Source organism: Phoenix dactylifera, unplaced genomic scaffold (assembly GCF_009389715.1).
Source record: "Phoenix dactylifera cultivar Barhee BC4 unplaced genomic scaffold, palm_55x_up_171113_PBpolish2nd_filt_p 000378F, whole genome shotgun sequence".
Lineage (NCBI taxonomy): Eukaryota > Viridiplantae > Streptophyta > Magnoliopsida > Arecales > Arecaceae > Phoenix > Phoenix dactylifera.
Window position 1 is genome coordinate 256,236 of NW_024067827.1, and position 13,207 is coordinate 269,442.

Here is a 13,207-nt window from a genome sequence, read left to right on the forward strand (position 1 = left end):
TCGACTCCAAGTCGCCTTGAGTCGACTCCTTTCCCTTCGAGTCGACTCCAAAATCGACCCGTGTCGACCCCATAGCTTCGCAGGTCGACCTCGGCTGAGACGACGGAGAGCTTCTTTCCCTGATACGCCCAGCGAGTCGACCCTAAGAAAACTCGAGTCGACCTCACCCGAGAAAAACAGAAGAGGTCGTCCTCTGGATTCTCTGAGAGAGTCGACCCCAGCCAAGCTCGAGTCGACTCCAATCAGGTCTAAAACCCTGATTGAACCCAAAATTGAATCCAATTCAATTTGACTCATCCTTAGTCCATTTACTCAATCAAATTGAGTTTATTAGTAATCTAATTACTAATTAATCCTCCAATAATTATTTTAATTATTTTATAGGATAATTTGCCAATCGAATTGACCAAATTATCTCTGAACGATTCTTAATCATCCATCAGCTATCTTGATCAATCAGGAAACTTCTATGCGTGTGACTTCATAGGTTCAAACCTAAGCCGGTAGTACAGGAACGACTTCCTGCACTAATCGATGTGACCATCTAGTAATGGTACCTGACGTCCGGATAAGTCGAATATATGCGAAGCAAATATTCTGAAATTCTGAACTATGGTTATTGTATAATTCATCCCTTTGACTCCTAATGCTAGGATGACCTCAGAGTTCTGTCAACTCTCTAATCAGTGCATTCACTATGTGATCAACTTTAGAAATCCTGTGACTCATCACAAGGATTATCCTGGCCAAGGTTTTGCTAAATTGAACACAAAGCATTATCTCCTATTTTCAGGAGGGGTCAATTCCATCTTGACTCACACACCGATTTCACAAGTACTTGACTGCACCCAGTAACCTTCCGTCCCAGAATTAGAAATTCTGTTAGTCCGGTACCAAAGTACAGTGAGTTGCTTGCTAATCACTGTGGTGATCTCAGGTCTGAGGGATACTTATACCCATATCCACTCGGAATATCTCTTGACAGTAGAGCGTTCCGGAATTGGTCACGTTCAGTGAAATGTACTCCTACACTTCACCTGTATGACATATCAGTGTCTCCACTCTCCTTGGTTAAGAGGACAAGCAACGTATATGTCTCACAACGACCTAATCTCGACAATGCTGTCGTTCTATTAACATCATATCATTTAGTCACGAACAGGTTTAAGGACTTAAAGATAAATCCTCCTTTATCATAAAATAAGTTCTAAGGACTTCATCATATAAGAGTTCATTTGAAGATGTACAATGAAATGATGAATAATGCCAAATAACATTTTATTAATTTGTTAATTCATTTACAAAATTCAATCATCAAAGCGCTGACGATTGACATTTAGAAAACAATTCCCAACACATATAACTTGCTTCAATATTGGGACTTGAGTTTATGTCCATTTGATTGTCTCTTAGATGCTCATTGCCCACATATCACTAGGACCTTAGATGGGTAAAGGCCCCATAGTTGGCTTAAAGTTCTCCTGGAAGTCAATTCATCAAATGGTGATGTTTGGTGATTATCAGTTTTGCTTCAGTTACACTTTCTGGTGAACGAAGATACATGTATTGCTTACCCATCAAAGTGCACAAACATGAAATGGACAGCGAGAAACTTGAATTTAACAGTGAATCTGCAAAACTGCTTGTTGGAGCATTCTCAAAAAATCTGAGAACATGCTTGATGTCATGCTAAGTTCTGGAAAGACACCATAATTTCTGAGAACTGCTAAACATAGTGGCAGTTGATCAACATACAAACAACAGAATACAAATTCTTGTGCACCATCTACCGACAATAACAATGACATAGCACCAAAGTCGGCGGAACCGGTACCAGGCACCGTACCGGTTGCCTGACAGGATGAGTCGGTACGGGCTCGTGCCATGCCGTGCAGGGTCCGTATCGACATAGTAGAAGAGACAGGGAGAGGGAGAATGAGAGGAAAAGAGAGAGAGAGAGAGAGAGAGAGCGGGGGAGGGAGAGGGAGAGGAAGGAAGAGAGAGGCCAGTCAGATCAGCCGACGGAAGCCGGAGAGCCTCCGTGCGGAGGAGGTAGAGGCCGGGGAGATGCAGAGGTGGGGCTTTGCCTCTGGTCCACTGTTTCATTCGAAACAGGAGCCTGGAGGGGTCTCTTTTATTTTTGCTTTTTTTAAGTTGAAATCGACAAATCCATTGCTGACTTCACTTAAGTTGAAGTCGGCCTCTCTTCTTTCCTCTCTCTCTCTCTCTCCCTCCCTTCTCCACTCTCTCTCTCTTTCCTCTCTTTTTTTCTCTCCTTCCCCTTCGGCAACGGCGTCTCGGTTTCAATGCCGGAATCGTCCTAGTCTACCGCCAGTACGGCCCGGGATGCCCCAAATCGGGCTGTTCGGAATGGTTCCGCAGACCTTGTATCGTATACTGGAGTAATATGTTGCCTAGGGAAGAGTAGTATCTACATGATGTATCAACTTCAAATACTATATGTATTTTGATAATCATATTATGAACAACAATCTAGCTTTTCTCCGGCTTAACAGAGCGCATGTTTCTCGTTCTTCTATCATCATAATGGAGGCCATCCATTCCAATGGAGGATCATGTGCATACAAATTTTGGGTTTTCAGGCATGATTATCAGATTAGTTGATGCAACATTGTAATTGATCAGTAGAAGCTAACCTGCAACTTCTTATGGACTGCATTTTTGATTTTTTTGGCCTTTTGGGAGGGGGGATTAAAGAAGAATAGTCATGCTGAAGATGCAATTATTAGGATGATGGTGCTTATTTTGTGGACCTCTATGTCTGGTTTTATGATGAGTACCTGCTGTAACCAAATTATTTTTTGATTCACATCTGTAATTTCAGTTACCTTTTCTTGGAGGCATTTCTATACTAGGGCTCTTGAGCAACACCACTGTTAGGCACTTTACGGCATACATGGATCCATAATTTAATCCCAAGGGGCCACCTGGGCCTTGTAACTATGCATTGTAAGGGTCCCACTGCCCGGGGCCACCCATGCAATACGACAAACATTGGAGTTGTGTTTGGATCAATTTTTTGTTCCTCGTATGTATTGTTCAATGTACTAATTGTATAATTAAGTGTTACGTCTATCACAATATGGGCCGTTGTCCCCTAAGTGACAGATGCATTCTACTGTCATTGCTTTTAACATATAATTATAATATTACTTTTTTTCCCTTTTTAAGTATATGCCCTGGCTCCTATTATGCTACCACTCTTAGTAGATGGAATCTTCTTAGGGTGATGTACCTGTTTCAAAATCTTCCCAGAAAATTGAACCTGCACCCGCTTCCTAAGCACTTGTTTATTTAATGTGTTTCTAAACTGTCCCCTTCCATGCACTCGCACCCATTACCCAGTCTAGCAACTAAACTACCATGAGATGGTTGATTATCCTGTTCAGGTTTTGCAGTCCATGAACCATAACAACTATATAAACAATAATTCAGCCATGTTTTTGTGCAAATCAGGGTTGGTTCATGTAGTGAAAAACACTTTTCGGTATTTGTCTTCCATGGTGGCTTAAATTCCCTACTCTAGTTGCTGTTCTATCACATTGTAGAAGACCCGGTGGATGCCTGTTTTCTTATTGAGTCAAACAGACCAGCAGAACAACACATTTCTATAGTTTTTATTTCTTTACTTTTATTTTGGAACATGAACACTTTGTATGAAAGTGGTGTTTTTTTTCCTTTATTTTTGTTGGGTGCAGGTCTCTTACTCACTTATCTTGCTTTATATCTGATGGACGGACACGGACAACCTGCCCTTCTATACCTGGTTCCATGTACCTTAGGTAAGGATCTCAATCTTCTAATATGGTGTAAATTTAGAACCTTGTCTTCGTGTGGTCTGATATCTACCTGGCTTACTGATGCCAACTTTTTATGACCTTGACAATTAGGCCTTATTGTTATATTGGGTTGGGTGAGAGGAGAATTGAATGATTTGTGGAATTATGGAAGAACTCGATCAAGTACCGGTCCTGCTTCAGAGTGATGAGCGGAGTGTACGTGAAATCTCGTAGGAGATGATGACAAAGTTCTTTTAGATATTCTCAGACCATCTTCACACAGGATCAATTGGAACCATTTGAACTGCATACTACAAATCATCAGGGCTGCCTGAGATAAGGAAGATGGATAAGTAACTCATGAAATATCTGGAGATAGGGAAAACAGAAGTATGAGGCAAGCCTCCCCATCATTGAATTGTAAACTACCATCTTTTAACCAAAATGGAAGACATCAGCCACTTCTTTTATCTATATAGTAAATATTCCACTGCTTTTATCCAACAGTAACTATTGTATTGCAACTTATTGTAATATTATTCGAGGATTCTGTATTGGCTTCCTGAGCCTTTTGTGTGATTTAATCCCTGCAAGAACTTTCTCATTTGCAATAGTGATATGGCCAGCAACTCTTAGATTATTTTCTGCAGATTTGATTCATCTTTATTTTATTTTTAATATTTTTTCATAAATGAATTTTCTTATTTTCATTTTTGCAACATGCGAACACCTTTTCTAGATTTGTACAGTGGCACTGCCAACTTTTTTTTTTTTTGCTTCTTGTTTTCACTCACGCCAGTCATATGCTCTATCTGGATGGATACTGAAAGCAACTGCTCTCCTCTCCTTTTTCTACCTTTTCTGGTACCTTCTTTTCGATCCCTGATCTTTGGAAACGGCCTCGTCTTTATCTCTCTTATTTTTGGGATAAGGTGTATTTGTGTATTTGAGTAAGATATCTTTTAGATGATTGATATTATCCTTGAATAAAAGACATTTTTGATCTTCTTATTCTCTGTAATAAGATGTTCAAAAAGAATTTTAGCATCCAAGCAACAAATAGCAGCTATTCAGAGAACATCTTATTTTGAACAATTTATTCAGACAGACATCCTGATACCGGAACAGTAATATGGCTGGTAGACCATATTTTTGTAGTAGAAGGGGTGCTATTATAATTTGCAGGAATTGTACTGAATGGATACTCGAGCAGATGGAGATGGTTAAGCTAAACGTTCGTTGAAAAGAGCAGACTGGTTGTTAGATCGCCAATGTCGCGCAATATAATTTTGAGGAAGAGGGAGAGGAGCTTAAATTGAGTTGAATTGATCCCAAAATGACCTTAATATAGTCCAATCTGAACCTAAGTTATTTGCATTGTGCTAGAATTCAATAATGCGACTCAATTTGTGGATTGAATATGGGTTATATGTGAACCAATCCAACTTGATGTTAATGTAATATGATTATCTCCACCTAGATCTGTCTTGAATTTAGAAAAAAGACAAATCAATCAGTATGCTTTCCATTCATGTAATATACTCCCTGTCATTCCAAATTTATCAGATGTTTTCAAATTATACCATTCATGTAGTTTTTTTATATAATGAATTGACAGGATAGAACGACCACTTTCCAAAATTTACGAAGAAAAAAAAAAACCAGATTAGTGGTCATATCCTCCCTTTTTCTTGATGTATGGTTTGATTCTATTTCTCTTCCTTGATTTTTGGTGATTCTATAGAACTTTCTCCAGACCTTTTTTTCATAATTGTTGCAATTGTAAGAGCTATGTGATTACAAATTTTAAGCATCGAATGCGCTCAACTTTTCCTTGGACTTTTTTTCTATGGGTCCTCCCGGTCACCGACTGGTCTCCTTCTCGATAGACTCATTTTCTTTTCTTTTCTTTTTCGATCTAAATGAAGCATCAATATCATCTATATTCACAAAGTCTCAATTACTCTCCCCATCCTTTGGCGGTTATGTTAGAGATTTGCTAGTCATAATTGGAGGTTTTGAGTCTATTAATGCAGTTTTTGGTGGTGCTATGTAGATTTGATTGGAGAAATTGGAATCATCCTTTGACGTGTTTTTTGTGGACATGTAGATGAAACAATTGATGACCTTATTTTATCCTATAATTAATTTGTCTTACCATACTTGGCCTTTTCTTCTGGGAAAATTTTTGAATTTCTAATGCTCCTATAGTCCTATGTTCCACAATGCTTTTGCCAAAATGCCCAACAAGAATTGGATATCATAAGGATAGCATCTCCATGGTTAGTAAACACTTAATCTTATCTCCATGGTTAGCAAACTCTTAATCCTTATCCATGTGTAATTGTTAGCCATATATGACGTTTCTCTCAAGATTACGGCCGCGCTGTGTCATCTTATCTTGGTGTCCTTAGTTGAACATCTATGTATTTGATGGCCTTATCAATTAGTGCACAACCTTTCCTATTCAAGGCAACTCGTGCCCCAATCTTGTTCCATGATTACTTACTTTAGTTTAGTGCTCGATATAGAAAATATATCCATTCTTATTCAACAAGGTTTACAACATGATATTACACTCAAGTCACATTCATAACCTACTTACTTTAGGCTAACTTGGGCCATCTTAAACACTTGGACCTTAATCCACAATTACAATTGTGTGGACTCATGTAATCTAGTGAGTCAGCAAGTGCATCCTATATACTAACCTAACATTATCACTTGTGAGGTGGTGGAACATGGCACATCAATCTTCTACAACCAAAAAAGTTTTGCTCTTTTTCTGCCGAGGATTTAATCTGCTTCTTATTAATTGAATCACCCTTGACCTGTATCCCTGCCACTCCTTCAACCTTACACGGTATCCAAACACGATGGCTGCTAGCTACTTCCCTCCTCTTGCCTCCCATGAAAAACTTTTAGCTCTTCTCCTTCTCATAGCCGTTGGGGTGTCTTCAGCAAGGCCAGAACGCCGGCCAACTTTCATGGAGAGAGTTCTCAAGGCTCCAAAGAGTTCATTGCTTCAAGCTGACAAGGAGAAGATGGCCTTCCATGTCCTCGTCAGAGAGCCTGTCCCGCCCTTAACTCTACGTAATAAAGGCCATTTTGCAACGAGCTTCCCCCGGCGTTTCTTGGTCAGAGAGCCTATTCCACCCTCTGGTCCAAGTGATAAAGGCCACTCTGCACCAAATCTGCTCATCAGAAAGGCCATCCCACCCTCTGGTCCAAGTCATAAAGGCGACTCTGCACTGATCTCTGCACCGAACTTTCTAAGGCATCTCCTCTAGTCATATTGTGAGGATTCGTACAGACGTGTATTTAGTCTTATATCGGTAGTTATCTGGATAGATCTTAGATACTTATACAGGATCAAGGAACCCAAATAATATCTTCCGGCTAGCCATTTTGGGTGAGGTCCTGAGTTGTTACACATGTTTCTAATGATGAAAATGTTAGTTAATGGAGGCATGCTCCTAGCTGCTATACAACTATTTCACTTTGTTCCTAGTCTTTTAGTTGACCCTTTGTTTTCTCCTTAGTAATAGTTTGTGTGGCTTGTTTTAGATATACAATGATATATAAATAATAAATGTGATCACCGATTTAAGCCTCTCCTTTTCTTCTTTTTTATTCCCCACTTTTATATTTGAAAATGAAAGAAAAGTTGAACTCTATTTGAGTGCAAGCCACTAGCAGATGATGAATGTATGGTAGATCCATGATAATTAGAGTTGGGCAACGGGCCGTGCCGGGCCGGCCCGGCCCAGGCCTCCCGGGCCCAAAGACTAAACGGGCCGTGCCTGGCACGGCCCGTCCAGCACGGAACTGCAGCCCGGCCCGGCCCCAGGCCCCTCTATTGGTGGGCCGGGCCGGGCACGGCACGACACGGGCCGTGCCAGGCACGGCCCGTAACGGGCGCAAACGGGCGGCCCGCAACGGCTCCGAACGGGCCGTGCCGGCACGGCCCGTAACGGCTCCAGACGCTTTTACCCCTCCCAACAGTCCAATAACGGCTGAATTGAGGGTATTTTGGGAAAAAAAATTTTGGGCTTCTATAAATAGCCCATTCCTCCCTCATTCTCACCACACCAAACCTCTCATTCTCTCCTTCTCTACTGCTATTATTTCTCTCTTCTAAAGTGCTCTTCTAGCAATTTAATTTTTAGTTTGTTCAAGTGCTACACAAGAGGAGGTTCCTGTTGAGAAGAGAAGGTCGCTTCTGTTGAGAGCACAAGAGGAAGCTCGGAATCTCGGCTCTGTCTCTGCCCTCCGACCCTCTACTCAATTCCTCCTTGCGGTTAGTTTTTATTTTTTGAATTAATCATAGATATGTCATCTTTTGAGGAAAGTCAGTTTGGCATTCCTGTTTCTGAGGGAGAAGAAACTAATCCCCAACCCCCTGTTCCTAGTTCCTCTAGAACTGGTGAACCGAGTGAAGGTCAAACCTCTTCTCGTAAGAGGACTAGTACTGTATGGAATGAATTTGATAGAGTTATGGTTGAGGGAGTCTGGAAAGCTAGATGTAAAAAATGTGCCAAACTTTATAGTTGTAGTAGTAGTGGGGGAACAGGGCATTTAAAAAGACATCAAGAGAGTCATAGGATGCATGATTCTCACGCTCAAACTCAAAGTAGCCTTAATATACAAGGGGGATTACTTGTAGGTAATTTTGCATATAATCATGAAAATCAAAGAAAAGCACTTGTAAAATGGATAGTTAAGGATGAATTACCTTTTAGTTTATGTGAATCTTTTAATTTTGAAGAATATGTTCAATTAAACCTACAACCTGCTTACAAAAGAACTAGTAGGCGTACATTTAGAAGAGTAGCTATGACCAATTTTTTAGCAATGAAACAAAATTTAATTGAAACACTTTCTACTTTAAATGTAAAAATTTCATTAACTTCTGATATTTGGTCAGCATCTGTAGGTAGTAATTGTTTTATTGCCATTACTGCTCATTATATTGATAATGATTGGCAATTAAATAAACGTATTCTTGCTTTTCGTGCTTTTGATTTTCCACATTCTGGGCAACAAATTTCAAATATAATTTATCAAACTGCATGTTCATATAATATTAATGAAAAAATTATGTCTATTACTTTTGATAATGCATCTAATAATAATTCTGCTGTTGTATTATTAAAAGACTCATTGCATCCCATATTAGATGGAAATTTACTGCATATTAGATGTGCATGTCATATCTTAAATCTTTCTGTTCAAGCTGGCATGGGCATGATTCAAGATGTGATTTCAAAAATTAGAAATGCAGTTTCTTTTATTCATGCTTCTAGATCAAGACTTCAAGAATTTAAGGAATTATGCATAAATCATGGTAAACGTTTTAAAAAATTTAAACTTGATGTAATTACTCGTTGGAACTCCACATATAGCATGATACATGATGCATACCCATATAAAAATTTATTAAGTGCATATATTAATGATCATGGATTAGGATTTACATTGACTGAAACTGATTGGAATAAAGGAAAAATTTTGGAAGATTTTTTGCTTAGTTTTTATAATGCTACCAATGTTCTTTCTGGTATTTATTACCCTACTTCATGTTCATTTTTACAACAAGCATATATAATTAGTCAAAAATTTGCAGAACATAGATATGATGATGTTTTAATGCCTATTATTGAATTAATGGAATCTAAATGGAATGAGTATTGGGACAGGATATGTCCTATGCATAACTTAGCTGCTGTATTTGATCCTAGAGTTAAATTAAATGGCGTGCTAATTTTACTTGATGCATACTCTGAAAATATGAATCAAGATGCTGAATCTGCTAAAGATGAGGTAAGACAACTTCTTTATGATATTTATGCTATATATGATGAAAAAATTCGTGGATCTAGAACACAAATACAAACCTCTATTCCTCCTTCTAGTAGTTCTCGTTCGTCATCTATTTTTTCATTCATTGCACAGAGAAGACACACACATGCTTCAAGTTCCTCTTCATCTTCTTCATCTTTAAGTAGTGAACTAGAATTTTATTTACGAAATGATCTTCATTCTGCATATGATGAAAATCAAATAGAGAATCTAGATGTATTATCTTGGTGGAAGAGTGTTAGAAATCAATATCCTGTTATGTTTGCAATTGCACGCGATATTTTAGCTGTGCCGATGTCCACGGTAGCATCGGAATCCGCTTTTAGTGCAGGTCGGCGTGTTCTTGACGAAAAGAGAAGTAGGATGACGGGCGAAACGGTGGAGATGCTTCTCTGCTTCAAGGATTGGCTGGATGCTGAGGCAAGACTTCAAGATAAAGGTGGACATAATACAACATCCTCTGATGATGATGATACAAACACTACTGAAGACTGAAGACTGAAGACTGAAGACTGAAGAGTGAATACTGATTCACTGAATCACTGATGATTAGTAAGATTTCTTAATTTTTTATAATTGTACATTTTTATTGTATTCTGGAGGTCAGACCAAGGTCCAAACCTCGGCCCTTTCTTAGTTTCTTATTGTATTCTAGAGGTCAGACCAAGGTCCAAACCTCCCTTCATGTACCATTTTGATTTAAATTAATAAACTGGTAGGGGTCTATGCCAAACCCCCCACCATTAAGGTGGCTTTATATTCATAAATCAAGATTTCTTAGTGTTCAATATTTATTAATTTATTAAAAAAATTTATGAAGCATTAATTTTTATCGGGCCGAGCCGGGCCCAGGCCCGGACCGTGCCAGGCTCGCGTGCCAGCCCGGCCCAGGCCCTTATGGGCCGTGCCGTGCTGGCCCGCGGGCCGTGCCGTGCTTGGCCCGCGGGCCTAGACCGGGCCGTGCCTGGCACGGCCCGCTGGCCAGGACCCTCTAGCCCAGCACGGCCCTATCAAAGGGGCCGTGCCCGGCACGGCCCGGCACTGTAGCTTGCGGGCCGTGCCAGGCACGGCCCGCTTCGTGCCGTGCCGTGCCGGGCCGTGGGCGGCCCGGCCCAGTGCCCATCTCTAATGATAATACGTTACATTGCGGACTACTTTGTCTAATTGTGGCTTGGGATAATCAGAGGGGTGGGGCATGAATTGGATGGTGGTGTCCAAACTACTAAGTGTATCGAGGTGCAACACCACCTCTCTGATGAATGATGGTTAGGAGAGTTCTGAGAACATGTAACAAAGAGATTAGTTTTTGCCATCATGCAGACATATACTTGCCTAGATTCTATGCAGGATAATACCAGGCACTGTTTCTTTTGAAGTTTAGCTCATATTCCTCTTCTTTTGGAGGATTATTTCTGCGAGAAGATTTCCATTTTAACCTTAAACATTGTTTTTCGTTTGATCAAATTTGAACCTTAAATTTAAAAGGACTATTTCCAGCTAGCTAATGCTTCAGTTTTGATAAACTAAAGACTAATTATTTAGTACAATAAGTGAAAAAGATTTCAGAAAGGCCTCCCATGTTCTTCCAAAAAAAAAAGGAAAAAGAAAGGCATGCTTCGATATATTCGTATATGGAAAAGCATCTTCAGTGGGTGGTCATACTGAAAATATGATCCCTTCAGCAGATTGTTCGAAAGCAAACATTGAACAAAATTAATAGTTGCTATGATATTGTCAGTTATTGCAAATTTAACAGATTACAGAAAGACACCACAAAGAAAAAGATGAAGCACAATAATAAATGCAAATTGTGAAGTTTCGAATACTTTCATCCAATAGGTGAATGGTTCGAGTGCTACTAATGATTAAACCAGAGATACAACTAAATCCATGCAGAAGTCTAATTCTTATACTTGATGACAAGAACACAAGAATCCTTTTTTTTTTGTGCAAGGCAGCTGAGTGATTTTTTTGGGTGGATTTTCTGAGTTATCGTACCATTACTCGAATTATATGGAAGTAACTTTAGAAGGATATTGAGGACTCTTGCATTAACGAAAAAAAAAATGTATACGTGCAAATTGTGAGTGTATGAGAATGTACGCAAGAAAATTGCATCTTTCAGCAGACATGCACATGAAGAAAGAGCTTTCTTTCAGCACGCTTCCTTTCCTTTGATGCTATTATATGTGTTATAGAAGTGAATACTTTAGCTTCTGCTCTTCTTGGTGATCTTGTCACAATATTCCTCATCACCAACATTGCAATTCCACACATCAAGACAAGAACATCAATTTTCCTTTGAAACTTGTTAGAGGTTCAATAACGACTTGACCTAGTGATGTGGATCTTTATCGCCATCTTTGGTAACTTTTGTCATATTTTTCCCACATCCAAAGTTCCAATTTCCAACAACAAATCCAGGTGAGGCCGGATCCTCGAAATAAAGATCGAAAGTAGGGAGCCAATTGGGCCAATGCCATGTACTTGTCTAGCATAAGCCCCATCGCATTGGAATGGAGTCTGAAAGTCACCATGTTGACCTTAGGAGGAGAACAGAATATGGACTTCCCATGGGAGAAGATTTCAGATAGCTTCAGGGTGGTGATTTTGGGCTGTCATTCCTCACACGAGTTTGAACTATGACAGAGAGTGTTTGATTTGCAGCTAGCAGTAGCACAACCAGCCATGTTTTGTTTGTTTGTTGAATTTCAAACCCAAACTCATTGCTTCTACCAAAAGAAAAAAAAATCCAAACTTACTAGTGGATTAACAAATTTTCAATCAAGAAAACTGTTTATATAAATGGTGAATAATAGGTTTTTTTTTTTTTTTTTTTTGAATTAGGAGAGCATCATATATTATAATTATCCAATACTACTTGGAAATGAAATACCTTGAAGATATAATTACTGATGCCAAAGTCTTCTTATAGGAGCAACTGTTAGAATGTGACCTAATTAGGATAGCTTTAGGATTATATATACTCATGTACAAACTCCATACATAAAAAATAATATAGGCTAATATAGGATCATACTAACAAAGAAAAATGTTACTCGTTGATACAAGTTGGTATGTGATCCATAAAATTACTCTAATAAGATCATGCTAATAAAGAAAAATAATACTGACCAGTAAAAAAATATTATGAGCTGATACAAATTGCTACGTGATCCCTAAAATTACGCTAACACCATTTCTCCACTACTAATATGAAGGAGCAAAGAGCTGAGTGCTTCAGTAGTATGTCTAAGCAAATTATTTTTGATAATTCTTGAACCATCTTCCTCTTGCTCTAAATCCTCTTTTTCTTGTTACTATCTTCTTCTCTAGGTTCGACATAACCATCTATATCAAATATTGGTTTCTAAGAGAGAAATCAGACTAACCATTCCAAGTAGAAGGCCTTCCAAAATCTCTATCTCCTTTTCCTCTAAAAAAACCACCATGATCTTAATTAGCTCCTCTACCTCCTCTACCACCTCTCCCCCCTCTCATGGTTCCTTCAACTTACTCCCTTGAACACTTGGACAGGAGTGTGG

General features: G+C 39.1%; 1 protein-coding gene across 2 annotated transcripts in view; it reads left to right on the forward strand.

The window, feature by feature from the left end:
• LOC103722758 (signal peptide peptidase-like 2) overlaps window positions 1-4,440 on the forward strand; it is a 33,343-nt gene extending 28,903 nt beyond the window's left edge. For both annotated transcript variants that reach the window (XM_008813431.4, XM_026810639.2), the window contains exons 13-14: window positions 3,720-3,803; window positions 3,912-4,440. In XM_008813431.4, the coding sequence (XP_008811653.2) occupies window positions 3,720-3,803; window positions 3,912-4,006 (179 nt within the window). In that variant the 3' untranslated portion in view covers window positions 4,007-4,440. The remainder of the gene's footprint in view (window positions 1-3,719; window positions 3,804-3,911) is intronic.
• Window positions 4,441-13,207: the final 8,767 nt, after the last annotated feature.